Below are 26,958 nucleotides of genomic sequence, written 5' to 3'. Positions count from 1 at the left end.
AAACAGACAAAATTATAAAGTATCTTTTGAAAAGTTTCACGTGACGATGGGGCTCCAAGAGTACCCGGCTGAACTCAAAAGATTCTTCACAAATTTGAAGTCCGCAGTTGAAGTCCGCCAGACTCCTATAAATAGCAGGGTTCGTGAAAGAGCAGATCATCTAGAAAAAAGTCATCAAGAACGAGAAAAGTTTCTAACACTTCTCTCACAACAAACCACTCCATATTTCTCTTCCCTTTCACAAATGCCCCAACTCCTTTTCCCAGTAAAATCCTTTGTAATATAACTTCCCTGTAAAATAGGAGGTAATAAAGGTAAAATATTAAATATAGCAGCACATGACCCGCAAAGATGGAATTCAGTAATAGATCTTTGGAAAGGAATAGTAGTAGCAGACTATATAAAAACATATAGTGATACAGACGCAGAAACAATGTATAAATATTTAGAAACTTTTTTAGAAGAATCAGCCAAAGCTTTATGGGAAGTTTATAAGGAAAATTTTCCAATGGAATTTCAACACTTAGTATCCATGGGAGAAAATCCATATAATTTTACTAATAAAATACATACTTTGATTACAGGGGAAGATCCAAATAGTGAATTATTAGTACTACAAAGAAATGCAGTAATAAAATTAGAACAACTAAGCATAAGTAGTTGGTTTCATATTAAGAAATTTTTAAACTATTATTTTTACTACTGTACTATTAGTGGAAATGCATTTGATTAAGAATTAGGTAAAAAGTTATTTAATAAACTATCAGAAGCCTTAGGAAAAGAAATAGAAAATAGATGGAATAAGAGAGACGGAGTAGTGCAGAATCCTAATTTAAAATGGTCTATAGGATATAGAATACAACATATAATGGATATATCACAAAAAAAAATATACCCATATACAGATACAAAAACAGAAAATGTTTAGGGTCTTTTCTATTATGCAAAATCCATAAAGAATTACAAATTTTTTTAGGAATAGTCAATTATGCTAGAAATTTTATAAAATGCCAGATTTTCTAATCCTATATATATATATATATATATATATATATATATATATGAATATGTTTTGTAAACTAAAAAGTATCCTCAAATTTTGCATTATATATAGGTTATTCTCTCCCTTACAGAAAATTCATAAAATTGGGCTTTTTTTTCTTTCTTTTTGATTAGTCAATGTTTTGGGCCTTTCCTTCCCTGGTAAACCCAATTAATAAGAAGTTTTGTTCCCTCAATCCTCCCAATTGACAATTCTACAAAAAATAAAAAAAAATAAAAAAAAAATAAAAAAAATTACTAGGTAAATCCTGTTATATTCCTCCCTTCAAAGTTACTTTCTTTTGAAAAAAAAAAAAGCTTTCCCCTTTTGCTGCAAAACCTTAATTTTACTTTGATCTCTCTAATTTGTAGCTAATTCATCACCATGGCCAAAAGCTCATTCAAATTGGAACACCCTCTTGGTAATTATATATGATATATCTGTCTATTTGTGTTATTATTGTATTTTTTGGTTCCAAGATCTGATCTTTAGCTTTTTTGGCTCTAGAATTTTCTTGATCCACTAATAATTTTTTTTTGCTTTGTTTTTTTTTTTTTTTCTATTTTGGTAGTTGAATGTCACACCCTTTTTCCAGATACTTGATTCTTGCTTCCCTGAAAAAAATTACTCCCTCCGTCCTAATTTATGTGAAGGTGTTTGACTTGACACGGAGTTTAAGAATAAAATCAAGACTTTTGAAACTTATTGTCCAGAATAAGTCATAGCTATCTGTGGGCTAGAAAAAATTTCATTAATTAAGGGTAAAATGGAAAGTTTAAAGTTAAATTATTGCTTACTAAATATAAAAAGGTGGGGCTAGAAAATTTTCATTAATTAAGGGTAAAATGAGAAATTTAAGAGCCTGTTTGGATGGGCTTCTGTTGCGAAAAAAAAATTGGTAGTCTAACTTTTTTTTTTTTTTTTGGCTTATAAGTCGTTTTTAGCTTATAAGCTGATTTAGATAAGTTAAGTCAAATGGGCCCAATTATTTTTTTGAGCTTATTTTAAGCACAAAATGACTTTAAGCTGGCCAGCCAAACACTCAAAAAAACTGAAAACAGCTTATAAGCAACTTATAAGCCAATCCAAACGGGCTCTAAAGTTAAATAGTTACTTACTAAATATAAAAAGGTGTCATTCTTTTTGGACTGACCAAAAAGGAAAGAGTGTTACTTCCCTTTCGAATTTCATAGACTTGTATTTTATTTTGTGCAACTGGAGAGTTTGAATTTAGATGTCCACTGTTTTACATGCTTGCATAATTATATGTCGGTTTCTTCTGTAAATGGCTGCTGAGCTGCTTTTATTTGTGTGTCTATTGTGTGGAAGCATGAATATTGTTGCACTTCCAATGATTAATGAAAAATTTGGTGCAAAAGCGCTAAGTGTTACTTACCAAAGGAATTAAATGGCGCACAGTGGTCTGCGACGTTAATGGGAAAATATAATTTTTGTAATGAGCCAGTGTCCTCAGTTTAGCAGAAGAACATGGCTCTTAGTGCAATGAGTAAGTCGTTAAAATTTGTGTTCAATGCAATTGATTCTAATGGGACGATAGTAGGGGACTAAGGTAGGGGTAAGGTTGCATACACACCACCCTCCCCAAATCCCACTTGTGGGATTACACTGGGTATGTTGTTGGTGTTGTTGGGACGATAATTTCCTAACTTACTGTACTCATATAGGGATTGGCACTGGACTTGCTGGGGGTACCTGTCTGTACTCTCTGTTACTTCAAAATTTTTGTGGCCCTTTTGAATTTATTATAGCCATTGCTTACCTCATCAAACAATAGGTATCGCCTGTGTAAACATTTATCTTTCCTCTGGTCTAACATTATGTTCCTGTATTACTAATTTGGTGTTACGTTGTTCCAGAGAGGCGACAGGCTGAAGCTGCTCGTATCAGGGAGAAGTACCCTGATAGAATACCGGTACTAATGCAGTTACTTCTGTTGTCTCGCAATGTTTTTTTTGTTTTTTCATTGTAGACATTTTATGTGCTTTTCTCAATCTACTTCGCATTGTTATCCTTCTGCCTGCCATTTAGGTTATTGTGGAGAAGGCTGAAAGAAGTGACATTCCTGACATTGACAAGAAAAAGTTAGTCTTCTTTTTCTCTGCTTGATCCTTTAGTATGTTGCACGTTGGTTATCCTTAGTTTTGCTAGAGTCGATTTTGTTCGTTAATGAGTTTTAAAATTTTGTTAAGAGTGTTGAGGTGGGTAGTGTACTTTTTTGAGCTATGACATGTCCGATGTAAGTTTCTTATCCATCTTTGTGAAGAATAACGAACTATCAAAAGTATTTTCTTGTGTACCAAATCACTTGTTTAAGGTTTTAAGATGTAGTGGTTGCTATTTGAGTTGAAAGAGGACTAATTTGCACTAGGAAGGAGATATATTTGGAGAACAAGATAGGTGTTATTGTCTGTTCTAAAGTGTATAATTGTAGTGCAAGAGAATTTTTTTCAAATTTTCTTTCTTCATATGAAAGTGGTATTCGGCAATGGAAGTCGTTGCTTCAAACCTCCTTAACATGAGACCTATCTCTTTACGTTTTACGTTTCATCTGTATTCTCCTGTGTTCACTGTTGTATTTTCAGCGCTTTTACGCATATTTTTTGTAATAGTTCCATTTTGAAATGTCGGTTAATCACTATTATTGCAGGTACTTGGTTCCTGCTGATCTAACTGTGGGGCAATTTGTGTACGTTGTTCGTAAGAGAATAAAGCTTAGTGCTGAGAAGGCTATTTTCATCTTTGTGAAAAATATCCTTCCTCCCACAGGTGAGTAGAGTCTTAGCAATTGTCATTATGCTTCTTTTTTTTTTTCCGGAACCGAGAATTCCTAAGCACCAGTGGCGTGCGGTTCGACTCTGTGGATAATGGACCGGCCCCTCCACCCCTCTCCACTTATATACTCCCTCCGTCTCAAATTATTTGTTGTGATTCCTAAAAAATAGTCGTCTCAAATTTGTCATTTTTGAGGTTCAAGACAAAATTAATATTTTTATTTCCATTTTACGCTAAGTAGTAATTGTTTTAAAGACTACAAATACCTCAATAGAGTAAAATATCTATGAAGAGAGATTATCTCAAGACATAAATAAGGGTAAAATAGTCAAAAATCCCTCCTAATTAATATTTTTTTAATGGGCGTGTAAAAGAGAAGCACGACAAATAATTTGAGACAGATGGAGTACAAGGCAGACAAAGGCTTTTGTCTGTGATAGTTTTCAAACCCGTTTAAAAGTTTGCCAAACCCACACATCACATGCTGCTTTCTTACCACTAGACCAAGGCTCGGGGGCCACAATTCTCATTATGCTTTGTCCAAACATTTTTTTGTCTGATCATTTTTTTCCCGTCCTTTTACAGCTGCCATGATGTCCGCCATTTATGAGGAACACAAAGACGAGGACGGCTTCCTGTACATGACCTACAGTGGAGAGAATACATTTGGATCCTTCTAAAAATGCAGTAAAACTGATGTTACATTTTCAAAAAAAAAAAATGCAGTAAAACTGCGCTATATGTAAATAAGTCTTAGAGAACACTTGTAAATTCGTACTATCTTGTGCTATCTTCCTTCCAAAAGATAGAATCTTCTATCCGCTGCCTACTTGTTTAACTTCGGTTAACGGTTACTGGTCTGCTGCTGTGCCATCTTGCTGGTTTCTTTTCCTTTTCGTTTTTCCCCTTGTAATCATAAATCTTTTGAAGGTGTACTTCCCCTTTTGGCAATCTTTTTATGTGAGAAACCATTACATCTGGCAAAGGAGTCATGTTGCTCGGATCCTTCAAAAATATTGCTCGGTGCATGGGGGTTCCTCCAAAAATGGACATTCGAGATGGGGTGCGATAACATTTTGAAGAGTCCAAACAACATAGGTTGTGGCTGATAAATTTCAGTAATTTCGCATTCATAGCGTAATTTGCAATATCTCTTGCTTTTATTAGGTGTGCAAAGAATTTTTTTAATATACATCCGATGTTTACACTACTCCAATTTCTATAGAATTTTGAGTTGGATTGGAGATTTTTCGACGTGGTATCAAAACAATCAACAGGTCTAGAGTTTGAGTCTTGCTGCCTCCTACTATCAAAGAACTTTTCACGTGTTTGATCTATGAAAACGAATGAGCTGGCCTGTGTAAAAAAGTCGGTCAGACGCTTCACCAATCATCCATCAGCTATTATCTCAAGTGGGTCATCGGTAAAAACATTACATGTTCACTTGCATAGTCGCATTAGAGTTAAAATTCTCGAATGTTCATCCAAATAAAGCTAATTATACAGTAAACTCACAGTAAATCATTCAACTTTACCCTTATTTTAGAAAAAAATTATTTCAGTCGATAGATCAACTTTTCGATGTCAGAAAGATGACATGGTATACCGCTTCACTCGCTAAACTTCAACTTTCTCAATTCATCATCTAATTATATTTAGGGGCGTAGCTAAAACTAGAAGTTCAGATGCGGGTCCGATCAAACCTAGTAATTTATGCTCAAATAGTATATTTGTATGAATGAATTCATTAAATATGTAGAAATAGTAAGTTTAGAATCCAGTTATTAATGCTTGAAGTTGTTATTTTAAAATTCAGAATTAATAAAGTTAAAATCCTGACTCATTATGTCGTCACATATGGACAATTAGTTTGAGACAGCAGAAAAGAAGGAAATTAAATGAAAAACAAATTAAAATGGGTGAAAAGTCAATTTTCCTGACGCACATCACGTACGAATATTTGGACATTCTCACTAGTTATTCTAATGTTTGTCATATTTGTATTCATCCTATCCATGCATCTGTCCTCGATAATACATTGGAATTTTCGCCCTTAACTTGGCTATTTCAACGCACGTTTTGTAGTTGCAACTAATCATTTTAATAATATTGAACGCATGCCTTGTAGGTTCAACAAAAAAGAAACACTTAAATTATAGACTAGTAATAGATTATCAGTGTAATTTGACGGCGTAACAAATTAATTATCCTCTTTGAAATTGCTCAATATCTCCATCAATTATGTTTTTGGTCCATTCATACTCATATCGTTAGCAAATCATTTTGTATTTGTTACTTCAATTAATGTAGCTCAAACATGAAATTAGTGGCTTCCACATGTCCGATTTACTCCTCTACTTCGAACTATGATTTAATTAAAATTACCCCCAAAATTGGAGCTATGTTAGACGACAAGGGCGAGAACGAGATTGTTAGTCCTAAAATTATCCTCATATTATTTAATCATAACTAAGTGAGTGTGTGTGTGTGTATAGAGTCTTCGAATAGTTATTAAGAATGAGTATACTTATTTGGTAGGTCATGGTACCTATAAATTGACTCTAATTTGCATTTTGTTTTCACATGGAACCATCCTATGCCTTTCCTTTTTGGCATTGTCGCATCCATCCATATATATTGCTTTATCTATCATTCACCAGGACCAAAAATTTTCATTAGAAAGATATATATATATATACATAGGTCAATTTTATGTATTCTTATGGCTTTGTTCAATTTTTGTAGCTGCTTCTCCAAGTCTTCAGATTCAAGTAAATTCGTCTGCAATGGCGATGTTTGTGTTTTACGCCATCCCAGTAAGGAGAAGAATAAGGAGAAACGAAGCTTTAAGATCCCATTTCCTCAGTTTTTTCTATGCAAGTCATGAGTAGCAATATGATAGAGGTATTCAGGTTAGCTTGTGCATAGGGCAGATGTAGAAGGTAAGTTACGAGTTTGATAGAACTCAGTAATTTTGGGCCCAAATGATGCCACTTTGGGCGGATGTGTTAAGGAATTCATTAAATATGTGTAGATATTAAATTTAGAATTCATTTATTAGTATTGATCAGGTCGATATTCTAGAATTCCGACCTCATATATACAATTCAAATTCTTGATTAATCACTACTTGTTCGCACCTTGACTATCTCATTGATTTCTACAACCTATTAACTCCCATCAGCATGTGTACGTACCGAATAATTTTATCCATCAAGTTAAACAGATAAAAAGAAATTACCTTCTTTTTTTTGTCTCTGCCTTTTCTTGCACTATATGATATACATCACAATATTTATTTAAAAAATGGTTCAGATTCCCGGAAAAGCCAATTTTCTTTCTTTTGATTGTAGCATACAGAAACTTTGTTGTGACTTGTGAGTGTTCAAAGATGTTCAAAATTTAATATAGTATGAAAGAAAGTAATATTTGATCTATTTATACATTTTCGTTTTTCGACAAAGAATGTTCAAACTAACCGTCCTTCGTCGATTCTGGCTTGATTATATGAATACTCTATATTCATTCTTCATCATTAGACTATCTTTTATACTATGCAGATATTTAAACTCAGATAATCAGAGATAAAAGACATACATAGTATTCGTAGTTATTTACAAATACAAAAATGTACACGTATTGCAACTCAATAACATTACAAAACATGTCTTTTTCTGTTGGATTATTTTATGGAATATATTAATTTAGCTTAGAAAAGACAAGAAATTAAAGTAGTTGGGACAAACAGAGGAAATAGGGACTAGTGCCAGACTTATTCCTATGCATGAAAAAAATGTTTTGTACTAAAACTAAAAAGAAAAAATAATAATGTGGTGAACGTGGATCGAACACGTGACCTTCAGATTATCAGTCTGAGGCACTCGCAACTTTGCATATAAATCGAATTCGTTGAATGTGATTTATGCCATAGCAGGACTAACCTCCATACCTAAATAAATTTAGCACAACTTATACCATGCTTCGTTTGAGTTTGAAGAGATTTATACATTGTTTGGAAACAATGCGACCTCACGCCAAATTGTTTGTCACATAAAATGGTCTTTTCATCGTTACGTAACGATAGATTTAACAATACAATACAATAAATTTTAAGTATCAATTAAAAAAATATAGTATCTAATGTAACAAATACAATACCATATAATGGGCACAACCATCTAAACAACATGCATTACCACGAAGATGTGGTGTAACGAATGAGGCTGCTCCCCCCTTAATCAGAGGTTTCGGGTTTGAGCATTGGGTATGGAAAAATTTTTGATAGCGAACGCTTCCCCCGAATGGGCCTTATGCGGTGCGAATTCAAATATGTTCGGGCTCCAATGTGGTACCGGACACTGGGTGGAAAATTAAAAAAAAATGCATTAATCTCCAAAAACCAACATAAATTGTACCATATTAATAGTACTATCCAAGAAATATTTGCATTCTGAATGAATCAGTGGAGTTGTGAAAAAACAAAAACATAAAAACCCGCTCATGCAGTGAACGTGGATCGAACACGTGACCTTCAGATCTTCAGTTGGACGTACTCCCACTTAGCATATAAATCGAATTCGTGGAATGCGATTTACGCCTTAGCAGGACCAACCTCCATAATTAATAAATTTAGCACAACTTATACCATGCTTCGTTCGAGTTTGAAGAGATTTATGCATCGTTTGGAAACAATGCGACCCCACGCCAAATTGGTTGTCACATAAAATGGGTCTTTTCATCGTTACGTAACGATAGATTTAACAATATAATACAATAAATTTTAAGTGACAATTAAAAAAAATATAGTATGTAATGTAACAAATACAATACCATATAATAGGCAACAACCATCTAAATAACATGCATTATCACCAAAGGATGTGGTGTAGCGGATGGGGCTGATCCCCCCTTAATGAGAGGTTTCGGGTTTGAGCATTAGTTATGGAAAAATTCTTGGTAGCGAACGGTTCCCCCGAATAGGCCTTATGCAGTGCGAATTCAAATATAGTCTGGCTCCAATGTGAATACCGGACACTGGGTGGGAAATTTGAAAAAAAAAAAAAAAAAACATGCATTAATCTAATCTCCTCACAGAAACCAACATAAATTGTACCATATTAAGAGGACTGTCCAAGAAATATTTGCATTCTAAATGAATCAGTGGAGTTGTGAAATAACAAAAACATAAAAATTCGCTCATGCAGTGAACGTGGATCGAACACGTGACCTTCAGATCTTCGGTCCGAACAACATGCATTAATCTCCACACAGAAATCAATATAAATTGTACTTACAATATTAATAATACTAGCCAAGAAATATTTGCATTCTAAATGAATCAGTGAACTGTGAAAGAGGGAAAAAAAAAGGCTTATGCGGTGAACGTGGATCGAACACGTGACCTTCAGATCTTCAGTCTGACGCTCTCCCAACTGAGCTATCCCCGCTTTGTCTTTTAATTCTACTACTCAAATTATAAACTACGTAGTGGATTATTGTTCATCTTCCTTCTGACATTTAAGGTGTGCTGGTCGGATGGAAAACACTAATGTGGTTTTTTTAGTATTTGCTAAGTAAATAAGAAATATTTTGACCAACTAAATATGAAAAGGAAAGTTAAAAAAAAAAAAAAAAAATCCTCCATATCAAACACACACCACGAGTTCCATTTACACACTTTTCAAGTTAGGAATATGAGTCTCAAATGCACCAATTGGAGTTAATTAAGGGGTCATTTGATAAATGGTGTAGAAATAAGTAGCTTCAGAATAAAATTTTGTATAACATAATAATAGAGTGTTTGGATGGTCGCATAAGAAAATTAATCGTCACATAACTACTACAATATTTGATTGATAATATTAAATGATATCAAATATGTGAGAATCTATATAATATTTTATGTGAGATCAAATTTTAAATAAAAATATGTATTATTAGTAAAGCAGAGATTAAAATATTAAAGACAAAAAATGTCCTTCTAGAATAAGTAGTTCATGTAAAACAATCTCATCATCATTAACCACATATTGATCCATCATTACTAATTACCGCATTATAATCCATGTATATCAACCTATTATATCTGTATGTTGGAATTAAATTCAAAGGATATATGTACGTGTGTGTGTGTTTATGTCCAAGCAATCGGACTGATTGTTGTCTCCAGCAGAGCATGAATTTAGTTCCAAGGAGAAACATTAGTAAAATATTGGGCAATAGAGAGTGTAGACAATTGGAAGATACCAATTTCTTCGATACCAAATAATTAGATGAAATTAGAAACTTAAATGTTGCATGCTAAAAAAATTGTTGATAGTTAATAGTCCAAAATTTTATGGGAAATTGGATTATTACAAGACCAATAAAATAATACTTCACTTAAGAGAGAGGCAATCCTAAATCACAAAGGTCTATACTGCAGAAATATGAAATCCTAAATAGAAAAGATTTATACTAAAGAAAAATGAAATCTTAAATCAAAGTGGTCTATGCTTACGAAATACTTATAAGCAAGCTACTACCCCTACTTCTTACCCGCACCTCATTCTATCTCGTTTGTTTACTTTTCAATTATTTTCCTTCCCACGTCTCATTTTGGTAGCCAAGACAATGGCAATGATCTTCGTACCACTTACTAACTGCCAAAGCAGTAATTATTTCCCCATTATCGAAAATGACCCTGAAGTTAGTTGTGTTCGATCAGCCCCCGACAGAGTGATGCACCTGTCTATATCAGTTGATAGTTCTCTCCGTAGGGGTTCATCAAAATCAACACAGACGGAAGTTTCATGCCGAACTCAGGGTTTGGAGGTGTTGCAAGGGACGACAAGGGAAGGTGGGTGCGAGGAGGATTCTTCGGGCGACTTGGTATGATAACGTCGTCGTTTTACGGCGGAACTATAGGCCATACATGGCGGTTTGACCCAAGCGTATAACTACAATTTGAAGAAGGTCATCATTGAGACCGATTCGACTGACGCCTTGATGCTGCTGAGCGTGGGAGACGTTGTCGATTGTCACCCTGATCGCGCCGTGATAGAGGAGTGTCGGCGTCTCCTGTCCTTGGGATCTCAATAATGCATACTCTGAGACAAGGAAATAAATGTGTGGATCACCTCGCTAAAATGGGAAGAATGCAGCAAGAAGACCTAGTAATACTACATCGACTATTCATTTTGTTTAATTTCTTAATCGGTGGACATCGCTGCTGGACATAGAATGTATAACGATTTCATTTTGTTATTTTCCTTCTTTATAACTTTTCTTTTCATTGTCTTTCAATAAATGTTGCAACCAGAAAATAATCACTTTGTCATATGAAAATATACAAGATATGATATACAAAATGAATAATCATATTAAGAGCACAACACAAAAATAGAGAAAATAACAAAATCATTTACTTAAAAGTTAGCGCTCAAGAAAAAAGAAATTAGAGTACTTAGTAATTAAGGCACCAAATTAAACAAAATTCCACTCATTTCCATAATCATGCACAATTTTGAATCTCAAAATTTGAATATGGAACATCAGAACGACTAATAGAAACGAAACCGCCTATAACTCCAATATAAAGTACGAAGTCAAGACATCCTTAAAGCAGTACTTTTCATGATCAGAAATGCTATTTGTTTTATCTCTTTTCAGTTAATTCATGTGTGCTAATCTTGAATCCTCATTATTAATGAAATTCAAATAATCCCGGGATTGATCAAAAGATCCTTTCAGTTGGCTAGAATATGTTACTTGAAAGAAACTAGATCTAATGGAAACATATTGAATATTGAATTATTTGTATACATTCGATATCTTGCTAAAAAATCAATCCTTGTTTTCGAACCACTTATTGTTTAAACCAAATCTAATTCTCTTTCTCAATATTATCATAAAAATTTTGATTCTTCCACCAACAAATAAAGAAATTTCAATTGGTATTTTTTCACGAACGCCATACACGTTATATAAACTTATAAGTTCGATACTTTGTATAAAACTAATGTGTGTAAAATATATTTGATCGCGTTGAGTGGACACGTGTTGATTATAACAATTTACGGATGAAAAATGACAAATAAGAAAGCATTCACTCTTGCCTCACATAACTTGCACAAGTTATCCGAGCCTATGTTTGACAAGTAGAATTCGTGGACCCAAAATCTCACATTATCCAAGATTTTGGATCCGCAAATTTCAGTTGTCAAACATAGATAACAATGAAACAGTCGACAATGCTCTTTACACTGAAGGGGCAGAAAACTAACAGCAGAGAGAAATAGGAGGATGAAAATCAGAATTATCGAATTGTAATCAAGATTCAACAAGGACTTTACAAAGCCCTTTATACACTACAAGGGATTCAAAGGTAATATATTGAGATTAGTAGTTTCTCAACTACGTTCTAGTTGCCATTAACATTGCGCGGATTTTGGCCCTAAGATCATTTGATATCTCAGTAGATTCAGACGGTTGAGACGGGGCTCTTTGTTGGGAACTAGATACGTCGACTGAAACTTCTCTGCTGACAGAACCTCTTAAACTTCCTCTCGATTGATCTGAAACTTTGGCAAGGATCTCACCTTCTTCCAGTTCTTCTCTTTCTTTGGTACCATTTTCATTCTTATCAGCCCTGCCATAGCGCTGCTCTTCATCACCAGAAGAGCTTGCACGCTTATGTTTGTGTTCACGTTCATCATCGCTAGAATGTTTAGTCCTGTGTTTGTGTCTATCTTTACTACGATGGGAAGTTCTATGAGATCTATCGGACTCATCTTCACTAGAATCCTTAATGCTGTGTTCATGTCTATCTCTACTGCGGTGGGAGGTTCTACGAGATCTATGTTTCTTCTTGGAATGCTTATGATCCTCCTCATAATCATCTTCCCTATTTTCACGTGACGACCGATGACTTGAATGTTTTTTCCTTCCATGCTTAGGATGTCTCTCTGCATCTCTTTGCTCATCATCGTCATCATATTCAGGGGATGAATGTTGTCTGCGGTGCTTCTTTCTTGATCGACTATTATGTTCATCATCTTCATCCTCGCCTGCATCGCCACCATCTTTGTGTCTATGACGGCGCGATCGCCTCTTTTTTCTGGATCGTTTATCATCCCTTACCTCTCCACTTTCTTCCTCTTCATCTTTTCTTGAAGAGCGGCGCTTCTTCCTGGAGCGCTGCTGCTCCTCCTCCTCCTCCTCCTGTTCCTCTTCCTCATCTTCGTGTATACCAGATCTTGACCTGTATTTCCTTCTTGATCGCCGTTCAAGATCTTCAGCGGTATGTTTCATTTCAGATTTCTCATATTTCTCATTTTCATTCGACAAATTATTATCTAATGGAGCTGTACTGCCTTCTCTCTCCACAGCAGTCAGTTCTGCCAGAGCTGCACTGCCTTCTCTTTCTTTAGTAGCAACATTAACCTCTGTAGCGGAACCTGATAAGGCAGATCCTTGTGGTTCCACTGACCCTCCAAGTGAATCTCTTTTGGCAGGAGCTGCTCCACCTTTTAACAGGGCAACAAACATCTTCGCCCTTCTCAGCCTCTCTGCTTTCAGCTTCTGCTCTTTGGTCAAGTGGGCTTCAGAGGAGTCTGCTTCACCTGCAGCTTCCGCAGCGGCAGACTTCGCGATTTCCTTCACTTTTGGAATCGAAACACTATGTTCCATCCTCTTGCCAGACTTCTGACCAACAATACTGGGACCCTCACTGCTGTGACCCTGACTATCACCGTTCTTAGATGAGCCTGAAAGGATACTCAAATTGGGATTCTTAATACCTCTAGTGGCTGCCTGAAGGATAGCAGCCGCAGCAGCAGCGTCCACATTGACCCCAGCCTCTTGCGGTGAAGTTCTAGCCAGAGAGTCCTGTGTTTCCTTTTTGGATTTTCCAAGCACCATCTTAAACTTCTCTTTCTTATCAGATGCATATGGCAGATCATACTCCACAGATCTTAAAGAGGTAGAATCACTTTCCTTCAAAGATCTCTTTTCTGATCCATGGACTTTTGACTGCACAACAAAGAGAAGAAAAGGCCACAATGTTAAAGTAATTCCACACTTCCCTCCAAAGGGAAAGTAGTATAACCAGGTTCACATGCATTAGCTACACCGATAATCCAGAACCAAAAAGAAAAATACAGCTACATGGTTTTTGTGTCAATAATTTGCCAAAGAAGCAAATGCCAAGAAACTAAAAATAATATGCTCAAATTTAAATTAAGCAAATGCAGAGGAACCCATATGACATTTTCCAGACAGAGAAAGAGCTTTCACCTCTTGAGCTTTCTGGAGTACTTTTAGATAGTAAGGATGATATTGGTTGGAAGGAAGGAGAAATGGAAATCTCCCGTGTTTACTGTCCTGTTCCATAAGAGTTGACTCAAACTGCTTCCCATTCTTCAGAATGAACTCCACAATCTTATAAATCAATTTCTTTAGATCAGATGGAGGCTCCACCAAAGGTCCTGTCTTAGACACTGCTCCTAGACCAGAAATCTCTGCCGTTGTCTTTTCTGATGCAGCAGAAGAACGAAAGCCATCTTCCTTCCGCACGCTACTTCTACTTCTGCTCCTGTAAGAATTAATCAAATTATTCTTTTTCAGTGCAGGAGCCTTTTCTTTATCTTTACCAGAACGAAGTGAATGTGTAGAAACTTTCTCGTCTTTTTCTTTCTCATCGTTTTCAAATGCCTTAGAGCTAGATTCAGCCCTTTGAAGGGGACGGGAAACATTATTGGTATCCAAAGCATCAAATGCTGCATCGGAAACTCTGGATCCAGGATCATCCCCATTTGCAGGCTCCTCATCCTCTCCGAACCCATATACAGAACCAAGCATAGATAAAGCACCTCCAACACCATCATGTTCCTTGTGCTCATCAGAAACCTTTTTTTCTTCATTTTGAGCATTCAAATCACTGTCAGATTGTAAAAGTTCGGGATGATCAACAAGAAACCTAAAGTATGGATGAAGACCGTGGTCAGGCATTAAGAACCCAAATGTTGGATTGTTTCCCTGCTTCACCCTGAGAACAATTTCTGACTGCCCACCATGTTTGCTCACAAACAGAGCAGTCCTTGCAATTATCTGATGTAACTTTTCCGTTGGTGGCTGCAAAAAGATAGAAAGCAACAAAGACTCCATTAAAATGTAGAATTCACAATTCTGGATAAAAAATAAGCTAGAACCTTAGATACAATCTGAAACTTCAAACAGACAGTATGTGTGTCCATTAATGGAAGTAAAAGAGCAATATCAAGCGCATTAAGGGAAGATCCCTCTCAACTAGCAACAAATTGTCCTTACAAAGAAAACTTTTTATATTCCTAATCCCACCTGCACTGCCCCTTGGTCATGCATCAAAAGGGAACAATGTGCCTGTGAATGGCAACCTTAGATGAAAGGAACTCCATCCCTGCTCCGAGCATCTGAAAACTTAGACATGGTGAGCCTTAGAATAACATAAGGTTTAGACAACTAGTAGCATTTGGCCACATGGGAAATCCTCGTTAGCATGTAAACAACAATATCCAAGCTTATGAAAGCAGACAAAAAAAAAATCGATGAGCACAAGCTTACCAAGCTCTGAAGAAGGCTTTCCGGCACTGGAATGGAGGGATGGAAGTCGGAGCTTTCCTGGCCCACCTCAGAACTTTTTCCGTCAGCAGAATCATTAGTGTTTCCATATGAGAAACCAACAGCACGATAAGCACCAGTATCCACCGGCTGTTCACCTTCTTCTAGTTCTGAGGGAAGAAATCATCTAATCATATTCATATTAACATGCTATCCAAGAGCAATGTAACATAACTCCGAAGCAACAGGAAAAAGACTCCAGACAGACTGAGATGAGGTTAAAATAATAATACTTGCATTGATAAGTAATAACAATCTTATTAGTTAGATACGGAAATGTGTATTAAAAGGTCCTACTGTAAAACTTTAAATTAAAAAAAAAAAAAAAAAAAGGCTTCAGCAAAAATATTTGCTATCAACACTATTTTCATAACAATAAATCGTTATTCTCTAGCTGCCACCTTAAAAATAACATAAGAAATACGCTTCTAATAACCATCTAGATGAGGTCCCTCGGCACCGTAAGTCAAAGGCTATCTAAGGGGAATATAGAATAATATACTCAAAACAGGAAATGGTACCGTCAGAGGAAGTTATTACAACAAACAGAATACCAAAGAGGGGGTGCACAATGGACCCTCAGCTATGCCCCAAAATTGTTATATGTTAGTCTCCTATGCTTTGCAATGTAAATCAAGTCTACTGCAGCACCTGATGGATAGCAACTTTTTAAGGCAAGATCATGGATACAAAATCCTACTTATGAGCATCATACATAGCTCATGCAACAAGCAGTTGCAGATTCGGAACCAGCATATTAACAGTTGAGTTTGAGTAAAATGTTTTTTCAAGCCAATGAATGCTGCTGTGCATTACATGTACTTGTATATGACATGTACTTGTACACAGTGGAGAGTCAAAAGATAACTACAAACTAAATGCAGATAATTACAAACTAGATACAACATTATCCCTTTATATTAAGTCTGCAATGCAATCTTAGCATAAATAAATCTAATCGAATCAGTTCCATAAAGTACTCCCTCCGTTCACTTTTACTTGTCACGTTCCGCTTCGCTAGAGTTAATTTGACCAATTTTTGGAGCTAAATTGAATTAGATTAATTCAATATTTTAAATTTTAAATTTTAAATTTAGATGTTCGGAACTATAAGAAAAATATTGTAAGTTCCGATTCTTCTCGTATTAATTTGATGAAAAAGTACATCTTAAAATGTTGGTCAAAGTTCCTGCAGTTTGACTCTCGAGAAGAGAAATGTGACAAGTAATAGTAAGGGGAGGGAATATTTCACAAGACAAAATGTAACTTATTTAGCAGAATCAACCACTTAACCGATATTAACATCAGCTACCGATGCATTATCTTTTATCAGATTGTTAGCTTCCGATCAGTTCTGCTAAAATCAACAGAATATATACACGAAAAACTATCCAAAGATGATGTTGTTATCTGTGTATAACAGCATAGCAGCCAAAAAATCTTGGAATCAACGATGATGTTATAGAGAGGTTTGACCGAATATCTAATTCGTAGCAGTTCCAGTACATATATTTATTTCACAAAGAAAGGAAGCTTATGTAGCAGAATGAACCACTTTAACAATATTAACATCAGCTAGCGACTCATTATCTTTTATCAGATTGTTAGCTTTGAATCATTTATGCTAAAATCAAAAATACATACACCAAACAACTATCAATTTCACAAGAGAAATGAAACTTATTTAGTAGAATGAACCTAACCGATATTAACATCAGCTAGCCATTCATTATCGTCCATAGGATTGTTAACTTCCGGTCATTAATGCTAAGATCAACATAATCTATCCACAAAAAATATCCACGCAACGTTCGGAAAAAAAAAAAAAAAAAAAGGAAGCAAGAGTTAATTCGAAGCAGTTAATATAAGTATTTCACAAGAGAAATGAAACTTATTTAGCATTATATGAACAACTTAACCAATTTTAACATCAACTAGCAACTCATTATCTTATATCAGATTGTTAACTTCCGAACATTTATGCTTAAAATCAACATAATATATACACGAAACATTATCCACACAAACATTATCCCTAACATTACGTCTGCAAACTTGGCATAAACAAATCTAATTCGAACTAATAATGGTGTTTCGGTGTAACTGACAGTATATATTATGTTGTTTCGTGTAACTTCCGATCATCCTAGCTAAAATCAACACAATATATACACGAAAAGGATGCAAGAGTAAAGTTTACCTGGTTCATCTGAAGGAATCAAAACATAACTACATATGTTCCATTACGTGTATTTCACAAGAGAAATGAAGCTTATGGTAGCATAATGAACCACTTAACAAAATATTAACATCAGCTAGCTACTCATTATTCTTAAACTTCTCATTTTTCCCTTAATGAGATAATTTCTAGCCACACAAGTATCTATGAGCCCGTTTGGATATAAGCCAGTTTTAACTTATTTGAGTGTTTGCCAAAAATAGAAAACATTTAAATTAAGTTAAAAAGCGCTTAAAATAAGCCAAAACCAAGAAGTTGCTCAACCCCAACTTATTTCTTTTTTGGCTTAAAAGCCATTTTGGTTTGACCAACAACTTTACCCTTTTATCCCTTATATTTTCTGTTAATACCAATGCTACCCTTACTTCTAAAAAATCCTTTAAGCACTTTTATCCAAACACGTAACTGCTTATTTATAAAATAACTTTCAACACTTAAAAGTACATTAAGCACTTATGTTTAAAAGCCATTTTTTTTCAGCTAATCTAAACGGACTCTATGGCTTATTAATCGCAAGTTCCAAAAGTATTCCTTTTATTATTAAACTGGATCAAGGAATTTTACTCAAGGGATTGAAAAAAATTACTAAAGCAAAATATAATAATAATGTTGTTTCTGGGAATTGAACCTAGGACGCTAGAGACAATATTAAACACCCTGAACCACTTGAGCTAAACTTTTGCATTTGTTCAAGTTATTCAAAAATATATATATGTACATAAACACAAAAAATCTACCCTATATATACACTGTAATTTCCTGAGTCAAACACCTTCAAGTTAACATCAGCTAAAGACTCACTGTCTTTTATCAGACTGTTAGCTTTCGAGCTAAAATCAACGTAAGTTTCTCATTTTTCCCTTAATGATATAATTTCTAGCCACACAAGTATCTATGAGCCCGTTTGGATTGGCTTTATAAGCCAGTTTTAACTTATTTGAGTGTTGGCCAAAAATAGAAAACAACTTAAATTAAATTAAAAAGCTCTTAAAATAAGCCAAAACCAAGAAGTTGATCAACCCCAGCTTTTTTTTTAGCTTAAAATCCATTTTAATTTGACCAACAACTTTACCCTTTTATCCCTTATATTTTCTGTTAATTTCAATGCTAACCTTACTTCTAGAAACCCTTTAAACACTTTTATCCAAACACATAGAGCCTGTTTGGATGGGCTTATGCCTTATAAGCTGCCAAACAGCTTATAAGCTAAAAAAAATAAGTTGGATAGTCTAACTTATTTTTTTTGGCATATAAGCTTTCAGCAAAGCTTATAAGCTGCTTTAGATAAGCTAAGTCAAATGGGCCCAATTATTTTTTTGAGCTTATTTTAAGCACAAAATAACTTTAAGCTGGCCAGCCAAACACTCAAAAAAGCTCAAAAAAGCTTATAAGCAACTTATAAGCCAATCCAAACGGGCTCATAATTGCTTATTTATACTTTCAGCACTTATGTTTAAAAGCCACTTTTTTTCAGCTAATCCAAACGGGCTCTATGCTAAAAGTATTCATTTATTATTAAAAACTCTGTGCCCCGTCAAACACCTTTCAAATTAGCTTCCGAGCCATTTATGCTATAATCAACATAATTTAATGAAAAGGAAGCGAGAGTTAGGTTTACCTGGTTCATCTGACGGTAAAGGAAGATCGAGGTAACGTTCATGATCAAGCTCGGACTGAATCGAACCATCAACGAGATTAGACGAAGACGAAGGAGTGTTAGATCGTCTACGGGAAGGTGGAGGAGAAGAGAGGAGGTGACGAACATCGTAACGATCAATTTGTAGAGAATTCCATTCGACGAGAGCGTCGTTGGAGTTGACGAATGCTGACGTGGCGTCGTCGTCGAAGAGGAGAGCATGGCGGCCCACCACCTCTAGATCCATCGGACAACTTAATCTCCTCTCTACGGTGTCTCGATTTTGAGATGGGGTTCGAGCGAGAAAAACCCTAGAGAATTGGGAATTTTGGAATTAATGGAGCAATAAGCTGAGTGCTGTGGATTGGGCCTGTTGAGTTGGGCAAGTGGGTCAGATGTTGGGCCAGTATCTACCTAAGTGGGTCTTGAATTTTTTAGGGCAATTCTTTGGGGGTGGTCTTTAAATTTTGTCCCTCAAATTGCTGGTCTTTGCGTTTTGTCGTTCGCCTAAAATTTATGAGTTTCGGATTAAAATTTACACTCAGTCAAAAAATTTTAAAAAAAAATCGCAAAACAGAGTTTGAATTTAAAAGTCTGCCAGAGGGGGCAGACTTTGCCTTGAAGCATATATTTTATTTGATTTTACTTTTCAAGGCAAACTTTTAGTTATGCCTTAAGGAAAAGTTACGCCTTATGGGGTATACTTTTAGTTATGCTAAAACTAAAAGTGTGCCACATAAGACATAACTAAAAGTATGCGCTATAAGGCGAAACTTTTCCTTAAGGCATAACTAAAAGTTTTCCTTATAAGACAAAGTTTATGCCTTAAAGAAAAGTTCTGTCTTATGGGACAGACTTTTGGTTATGCCGGATCCGGCATAACTTTAGTTTTTCTTTAAGGAGTGTATGCCGGATCCGGCATACACGCCCCCCAGCCTTGCTTTGCGAAATTATTTTTTTTATTTTATGCCTGAGCGGGGGTTCGAACCCAGAACCTCAAGTATTCGCCCATCTTTTCAAGCGAAAGGCGAAACTTAAAGACCACAATTATGAGCGGCAAAATTTAAAGACCACCCCAAAAGAAGGGAAATCTGTGCAAAAAAAAAATGAATTTTTTCCCCACTTAACAAAATCTTTAGAAAATGACCTTAACTTTGAAAAAGAATTGCTGGGAGGAACTTATGTTAACCATCAGATATAAGTTCTAGCTTTTGCCCATAAGGCAAAACTTTTGATCAATTGATTAGGTTCACTGTTTTGAAATATCCTAAACTACTACCTTATAAGCAAAATTAATTTATGTCCACAACTTATACCCGATGGGCAATAAAAACTCTTCCTAACGAATATTTTGAAGCGGAGGCTATTTTTTTAAAAAAAAAGTTATTAAGTGGGGCCAAAAAAAAAAGACCACCCTTACGAAGCCCATTTGTGAACTTAAGTCAAATCAAGTTCTATGCATTGACCCTAGAGTGACGCGCGTATATATATATATATATATAATGGTGATGTTTGAGTCACCTTTATGCGCATCTCAACTAAGGTACAATATAAAATATTGCAATAATCATTTAAAAAAATAATTACAACTAACGTATTGTATATCGGTAAGAAAATCATTCCGCTCAACATGTTAACTATGGGGTCATTCGGTTTAAAGACAAAGTTATACAAAGTGTTGTAAAGGTTGTTGTGGAAGTTGTTGGACGTTCCTCTTATTTCTTTACACTCAACCAAAGGAAATTGACTCGAGCTGATACGAGGTAGGTACCATATAACTTTAGACTAGAAGTTTGGATTCAAACGAATATATAGCATCGAGCCATGGGAAGGGTCATAGGCTGGAGGTCATCCTGCGTGGATCGTTTAAGATAGGCGCGGGTGTCATATGTTCGAAGATTGTATATATGAGCATGTTTTGGACATGTATAATTTTTTACCATTACAGTACTTATTAAACTGATTAATTCAAATTCCCGCTGTGTAGGCCTCATAGGGGAAAAAGTTTTCTAACCGTGATTTCTCTAGTTTTAATCAAGGGAGAAAGGTTTCCATCAAAGTAAAAACTTACAAGCACCCGATACTACACCAAACAAATGAAGCACACAAATATCTTTCATAAGTATATGTGTTACTTAACCATGATTAAGTTTTACGTGATCCCACTACAAATGTAATTGTTAAGATTTTTTTGGTTTAATGTAAATATTAGATGCATATAAAGTTTTTAATCTCTTATCTATTTCACGACATCTCTTGGTGATGTGAATTAAGTATGAAATTAACTATTTATTTCCACATAAGAAATGCATCTCTTTTAGGATTTTTTTTTGTGGTTTCCAATTCTTGACGTAAAAAAACAATCACCTATCATTTCACTTGGTATTTGTTACAAGGAACTAACTCAACAATGATACAGCGCGTTAGTACCAACTACCAAAAAATTACAAAAATAGCCGGAAGCATAGATGGCTGCTCCGGCTGCCGAGGGTCTGGCTGTGACGGCGCTCCGATCTGTATTCCACCGTGTCCGGCAAGCTGCAGAAAAGTCCGGCCGCCGTGCGGAGGACGTAAGAGTTATTGCCGTGAGCAAAACTAAGCCTATTTCTCTAATTACTCAAGTTTATGAAGCTGGTCATAGATGTTTTGGCGAAAATTATGTCCAAGAGATCATCCAGAAAGCTCCCGAGGTAATCTTATTTTTTTTAATTTTTTTTTTATTAAGGGGAAAAGAAAATAGGGGATATTCGAACCCCGTCAACAAGGTAAAAGTTCAGCTAGCTAGCTAGCCAACTGAGATCCCTACATTTTAAAAAAAATTATTACACAGGGGTAAAGAAAGGGAAAATGGGTAAGGGGATATTCGAACCTCGCCTAACAAGGTGAAAGTTAAGATAGCCAACTCACCGAGCTGCTAAGATCCTACTTTTTTTAAAAAAAATATTACGTAGGGTAAAAAAAATTAATACATAGGGGTAAGGGAAGTAGGGAGCGAAAATGGGTAAGGGGATATTCGAACCCTCGCCAACGAGGTAAAAGTTCAGAACTGAGCTACTAAGATCTCTACTTATTAAAAATAAAATTATTATATAAGGGTAGGGGAAGGATTTGGAAACAACCGTCCTACCTAGGTAGGAGTAAGGTCTGCGTACACTCTACCCTCTCCAGACCCCACGTTGTGGGATTTCATTGGGTTGTTGTTGGGTAGGAGAAGGATTACAACATGTGAATTCGAACTCTCGTCAATAAGGTGAAAGTTTACGTAGCAAACCAACTAAGCTACTAAGCTCCCGAGGAACTCATCTGTTTCTGAAGGAAAATATTCTATTCATAAACTCAAATAATTCTCCCCAAAATTAAAATAGCTAGCAACACTCATTATCAATTACATAAACTCGCTCTTAGTTGTAAAATCGTAAGATACATTGGATCGTTACTTGAGAATTGTGGTCATTTATCATTTTACTTGCTTTCTAGTTAGTTTTATCTTTGTTAGTTCTTAAATCAAAAATCAAATATTGAAAAAATGTTTGGCTTAGCCTACTTGGTGATAATAATACAAATCTACTTTTAACTCAAAATAGGAAAAACCGTTACCTATATAATCCTGACTATAGATGCTAACTGGACATGAATTAAAATATCAAATCATAGCCAATTTTGATTTCCTACAACGTTAAATTATTTTTCTAGCAATTCTTAAATTATTTTTCTAGCAATTCTCCTTCAGCATTGGTAACGCTAATTGAGTTTTAGGTTGTGATAAATTGTTCCCAAACGAGGGAAAAGTGATTCTACCCTATTGAATGGAATGGATCTAAACAGAGCTGAATAGATATGAAGCGAACTAATTTTTGATCGAGATGTAATTGATAGTTGATAGTTGCTGACAGGTTTTCTTAATCTGCAATATTTAGTAGGCATTTGGACATAAAAGATGTGATATTTGAAAAAAAGTTTAGAATTTTATGATTGGAAAAGTTTTTTTACTTGGGAAACTAGTCAATGAGAAACTCATCTTCATTTTTTTTCCAAAAATCAATTCAATGTATAATCAAACACTGTTTTGATTTTTCTTAGAAAAAGGAACATTTTACTACGGATAAACGGCTCCTTAGTATGTGTTATTTATATGCAGCTTCCGGAGGACATTGAATGGCATTATATTGGGCATTTGCAGAGCAATAAAGTGAAGCAACTTCTGAGTATGAGTTCATCCAAATATATGTGCAACTTGTAGTTATGTTATTATCCACCTTCCTTAGATTATCCATCACTTTGCAATCACTTTTCTATCTCTACTTTTCCTACGGGAGGTTCGGCGTTGTGTTTATGTATTGATACAATTGCATGACTAGCGGGTTCAGTGGTATTCAAGAAAGACTTCAAAATTTTGGTTCGCCTTTTGTTGCTAGCCTCTATTTCCTCAGTGATCCAATGGATCTTATACTTGGTTAATTTGATTCTTTTCCCATTGAAATCTTGCTAACATACTAGTCTGCATAATTTCCCTCAATGTATTATCTTTTAACTCTTTCCAACTAAAACTTTGTTATTTTGTGCTAAGGACCTGTAAGTTAAGATTGAAGTGTCTAACTAGATTGCCGAAGCCTTTCTTTTTAATATCCCAACAGGGACAAAATGGCCGTCGATGCTTAACTTAGTTAACTACAAGCCTGCACATTTTCTCTTAGATGTATTACTAAGATGTATTATTTAGTGCGAAGGGCCTGAAAGGTGAGAGTTAGAAGTGTCGAACTAGAGTATAAAAGCTTTTGTTTTACTATCCTGACAAGAGCAGAAACCCCCTCCTTACTCTCAGGAAGCATTTTTGCTTGTATGTGTAAATAGGATAAGCATATCATATTAAAGTTTTCTGAAGTTTACCTCCATCATTGCAGCTGCTGTTCCCAATCTAGCCATGGTTCATGGTGTTGATAACCCGAAGGTAAAGATTTTACCCGTTTCATAACATTTGATGAACTTGAGGAGTAGTCTCTCTGTTTAATCTTGAATATGTCATATGCTGCTTCTATTTACGTTAAGCCAGCAGCCGTATGATTTTTAATTTACATTCAGAATTCAGCAGGTTAACAAGATTTGAGATCAATATAACTTAGTTCCACATGGTTATCGTGCCATAATTAGCTATATCAAAGTGAAACCACTGTCAGCTTATAAACCTACTTCATTCTTTTTCTCCTGAGTTCCTTCTGTATCTGGTTATTGTCAAACACAGCTTGAAGCTTGAATAAGTTCTTTTTTGTTTGATTATAGTTTCCTTGAATGCCTATTATTGTTTGAACTGAACAAAGTTGATCAATCATTCAACACCTCTTCTAATCTACAGCTTGCAAATCAGCTTGATCGTGCGGTTTCAAGCATTGGCAGGCAGCATTTGAAGGTTTTGGTTCAAGTTAATACCAGTGGAGAAGAGTGTGAGTATACTTTCTCCTCATTCTTGTTTGCAGAACCTGAGAGAGACTAATGGGGCTTGACGACAACTCTAGCAATCAGGTTCTGCAAGCTTTAGGTTTTTGGTATTGTCGGAGCAGTATGGTTTAGGTTATGAAAGGTTTCTAACGCATTGCTTCAAGTCCAGATCACTGGTTAACTTGCAGATGAAATCTCACCAATTTCGAGTCTTGAGTTGTTAGATTGTTTTTTTTTTCTTTTCTTTTCGCACTGCTAGTAATGGATGTTTGATCGAATTGTACAATGCTTGTTTTTATGACGTTCAAGGCCAAAGAGGGAAGGCCTCCAATCGTCCTACTTCAGAAGGAAATGACAAACTAGTTAATTTAACTATATGCAGCAAAATCTGGTGTTGATCCATCAAATTGCATAGAGCTTGCCAAACGCGTCAAGCTGGATTGCCCAAACCTTGAGTTCTCTGGCCTGATGACAATTGGAAGGCCTGACTACACTTCAACCCCAGAGAACTTTAAGGTGATACTCTATAACAAATCCAGAATTTAGTTGTACATTACACGTAAGAATTCAAGTTCTCTCAGGTATTTGAAGATGTCCCACCCTTTTAACTGAAATATGCAAAGGCAAAACAGTTGTAAACTACTGAAAGCAGGCCTTTTTTTCAACTTTCTTCATAGTTATGGGAAGTTCTTGTCCTTATTTTAGACCTTATCTATAATAGAGGGATGCTTTTCACGTGCTAAGTAATTTCTGTATATGGAATTCTTTAGAAGTTTGTTATCGAATGAATGGATTTGACATGCATATTGGAAGCTTCAACACAAAAATGCTCATTGAACTACATCAAATTTCTCCATTTCTCCAAATTGCTTACACCATTTTTCTTGTTGTAATGCAATAGACGCTGCTGAACTGTAGAAGTGAAGTTTGCAAAGTGCTTGGTATGTCAGAGTCTCGATGTGAGTTATCAATGGGCATGTCTAGTGACTTTGAGCTAGCGGTAAGCTTGTATTTTCTTACCTTATTCATAAAAATCTGTTCTCTTTTATCAAAATATATTGTTTCTGATTGAAAGAATCACCTTCTTCTGATTAATTTCCTTTGGTAGTTTCATTTTGATGCTGCTTTTTTCATGTGAAGGCAGACAGTCCATCAGTCTATTGATTGCCCTCAGGTTTAATTTAAGGCCTCTAGCGCGCTAATGCAAAAATATATTTTCCTCCTTGACTTATTTTCCTCGTACTGTGAACCAAAAGAAGTTTATGAATCAGTTGATATCGTTCAATTTTCTGCCAGTGGATTTCATAATACATTTTGTTGACTTTTGGTATAATCCGTGTTGTTCCAAAAGTAAGCATGAATTATCAAAATTGAGCAATATGTTCTCATTTTGAAGAATATATAAGCTGCATTAGGAAACTGGTTGTTAATAGAACGTAGAAATGTGTAGTGTGTTGATTGTTTGTGGTGATGCTGCAGATAGAAATGGGCAGCACCAATGTGAGAATTGGATCCACAATATTTGGACCGCGGGAGTATCCGAAGAGACAATGAAATCTGTATGAACTTCATCGCATACAGCCATTCACATGACATGCATGATACGCTGTAAGCAATAGGGAACGAGTGAGGGCTTTCCGAATTTTTGCGCAATGGGGGAGGAAAATGAAGCCAGCTATGACAAGAGAAGGATGATGTTGCTTCAAACCCGAAGTTTGTCCTCCTAGAAAGTTATGTCAAAATTGTTTTACTGTTTTTCTTTTGGTACAATATTTTACTGCTAAATTGTTGTATACCATTCTTCATCTTTCTTTTCTTTATGATTGACATACTTATAGAACATGATTAAGTGCCCCTTATACTCTTAACTTGGCTTTGATTCACTTAGTCTTTTGTTATGAAGCTTTGTATGTATTAGTACATATTACATAAACTACCACTCTTGATAGAGATAAGAGGAGAAAAATGGAGATGTTACTGTTCTTCATTTTTTGTCATTTTTACAAGGTATGTAATATCCGGGTCGAAGTTGAAATTACCACTCTTGAAGATCGATTATGGTGCCACAAAGCAATTTGTTACCTTAGAGATTGTTGTGGCTTGTAATGTTCGGAGTTAACACTTTCTCCCAACAATTGTATGATGAAAAAAAATATCCTGGTCGAAATTGAAATAAGA

General features: G+C 35.4%; 3 protein-coding genes and 1 non-coding gene across 6 annotated transcripts; 2 read left to right on the top strand and 2 right to left on the bottom strand.

Moving 5' to 3' along the window:
- Nucleotides 1-1,264: 1,264 nt before the first annotated feature.
- Nucleotides 1,265-4,708, top strand: LOC132628164 (autophagy-related protein 8C-like). Its single transcript, XM_060343907.1, has 5 exons — nucleotides 1,265-1,463; nucleotides 2,920-2,975; nucleotides 3,092-3,144; nucleotides 3,711-3,829; nucleotides 4,421-4,708. Exons 1-5 carry the CDS (start codon nucleotides 1,427-1,429, stop codon nucleotides 4,513-4,515), a joined length of 360 nt encoding a protein of 119 aa, XP_060199890.1. The 5' UTR covers nucleotides 1,265-1,426; the 3' UTR covers nucleotides 4,516-4,708.
- A 4,501-nt stretch (nucleotides 4,709-9,209) lies between these two features.
- On the bottom strand, nucleotides 9,210-9,282 carry TRNAF-GAA (transfer RNA phenylalanine (anticodon GAA)). Its single transcript has one exon. It is a non-coding gene; the product is annotated as a tRNA-Phe (tRNA).
- A 2,831-nt stretch (nucleotides 9,283-12,113) lies between these two features.
- LOC132628150 (uncharacterized) lies at nucleotides 12,114-19,667 on the bottom strand. Of its 2 annotated transcripts, none has more exons than XM_060343889.1 (4): nucleotides 19,330-19,667; nucleotides 15,416-15,582; nucleotides 14,111-14,947; nucleotides 12,114-13,846 (listed from the first exon to the last, which is right to left on the bottom strand). In XM_060343889.1, the coding sequence occupies exons 1-4, from the start codon at nucleotides 19,592-19,594 to the stop codon at nucleotides 12,230-12,232; spliced, it is 2,886 nt and encodes a 961-aa protein (XP_060199872.1). In that variant the 5' UTR covers nucleotides 19,595-19,667; the 3' UTR covers nucleotides 12,114-12,229. The 2 variants fall into 2 exon arrangements, with proteins under 2 accessions (XP_060199872.1, XP_060199879.1); XM_060343896.1 differs by lacking the exon at nucleotides 19,330-19,667 and adding an exon at nucleotides 15,173-15,264 and having other exon boundaries at nucleotides 15,416-15,557.
- A 2,065-nt stretch (nucleotides 19,668-21,732) lies between these two features.
- Nucleotides 21,733-26,667, top strand: LOC132628133 (uncharacterized). Of its 2 annotated transcripts, none has more exons than XM_060343878.1 (7): nucleotides 21,733-22,037; nucleotides 23,486-23,552; nucleotides 24,249-24,295; nucleotides 24,710-24,785; nucleotides 25,163-25,296; nucleotides 25,682-25,780; nucleotides 26,260-26,667. In XM_060343878.1, the coding sequence occupies exons 1-7, from the start codon at nucleotides 21,816-21,818 to the stop codon at nucleotides 26,332-26,334; spliced, it is 720 nt and encodes a 239-aa protein (XP_060199861.1). In that variant the 5' UTR covers nucleotides 21,733-21,815; the 3' UTR covers nucleotides 26,335-26,667. The 2 variants fall into 2 exon arrangements, with proteins under 2 accessions (XP_060199861.1, XP_060199854.1); XM_060343871.1 differs by having other exon boundaries at nucleotides 21,735-22,037; nucleotides 24,698-24,785.
- The last annotated feature ends 291 nt before the right edge of the window (nucleotides 26,668-26,958 follow it).

This window comes from Lycium barbarum, chromosome 1 (genome assembly GCF_019175385.1).
Source record: "Lycium barbarum isolate Lr01 chromosome 1, ASM1917538v2, whole genome shotgun sequence".
Taxonomy (NCBI): domain Eukaryota; kingdom Viridiplantae; phylum Streptophyta; class Magnoliopsida; order Solanales; family Solanaceae; genus Lycium; species Lycium barbarum.
The sequence above is the reverse complement of the archived record's forward strand: the minus strand, read 5'-3'. Positions and strand labels throughout refer to the sequence as shown.

What these genes read in the sequence shown, in the direction of transcription:
- LOC132628164 (XM_060343907.1), top strand. Translation starts at nt 1,427, where the DNA reads ATGGCCAAAAGCTCATTCAAATTGGAACACCCTCTTG. An exon ending in AGTACCCTGATAGAATACCG is followed by an intron (nt 2,976 to 3,091) that starts GTACTAATGCAG and finishes CCTGCCATTTAG; the next exon opens with GTTATTGTGGAGAAGGCTGA. An exon ending in AAATATCCTTCCTCCCACAG is followed by an intron (nt 3,830 to 4,420) that starts GTGAGTAGAGTC and finishes GTCCTTTTACAG; the next exon opens with CTGCCATGATGTCCGCCATT.
- LOC132628150 (XM_060343889.1), bottom strand. Translation starts at nt 19,594, where the DNA reads ATGGATCTAGAGGTGGTGGGCCGCCATGCTCTCCTCTTCGACGACGAC. An exon ending in AAAGCCTTCTTCAGAGCTTG is followed by an intron (nt 14,948 to 15,415) that starts GTAAGCTTGTGC and finishes ATCTTTTTGCAG; the next exon opens with CCACCAACGGAAAAGTTACA. An exon ending in TACTCCAGAAAGCTCAAGAG is followed by an intron (nt 13,847 to 14,110) that starts GTGAAAGCTCTT and finishes TTTGTTGTGCAG; the next exon opens with TCAAAAGTCCATGGATCAGA.
- LOC132628133 (XM_060343871.1), top strand. Translation starts at nt 21,816, where the DNA reads ATGGCTGCTCCGGCTGCCGAGGGTCTGGCTGTGACGGCGCTCCGATCT. An exon ending in CAACCCCAGAGAACTTTAAG is followed by an intron (nt 25,297 to 25,681) that starts GTGATACTCTAT and finishes GTAATGCAATAG; the next exon opens with ACGCTGCTGAACTGTAGAAG. An exon ending in CTAGTGACTTTGAGCTAGCG is followed by an intron (nt 25,781 to 26,259) that starts GTAAGCTTGTAT and finishes GTGATGCTGCAG; the next exon opens with ATAGAAATGGGCAGCACCAA.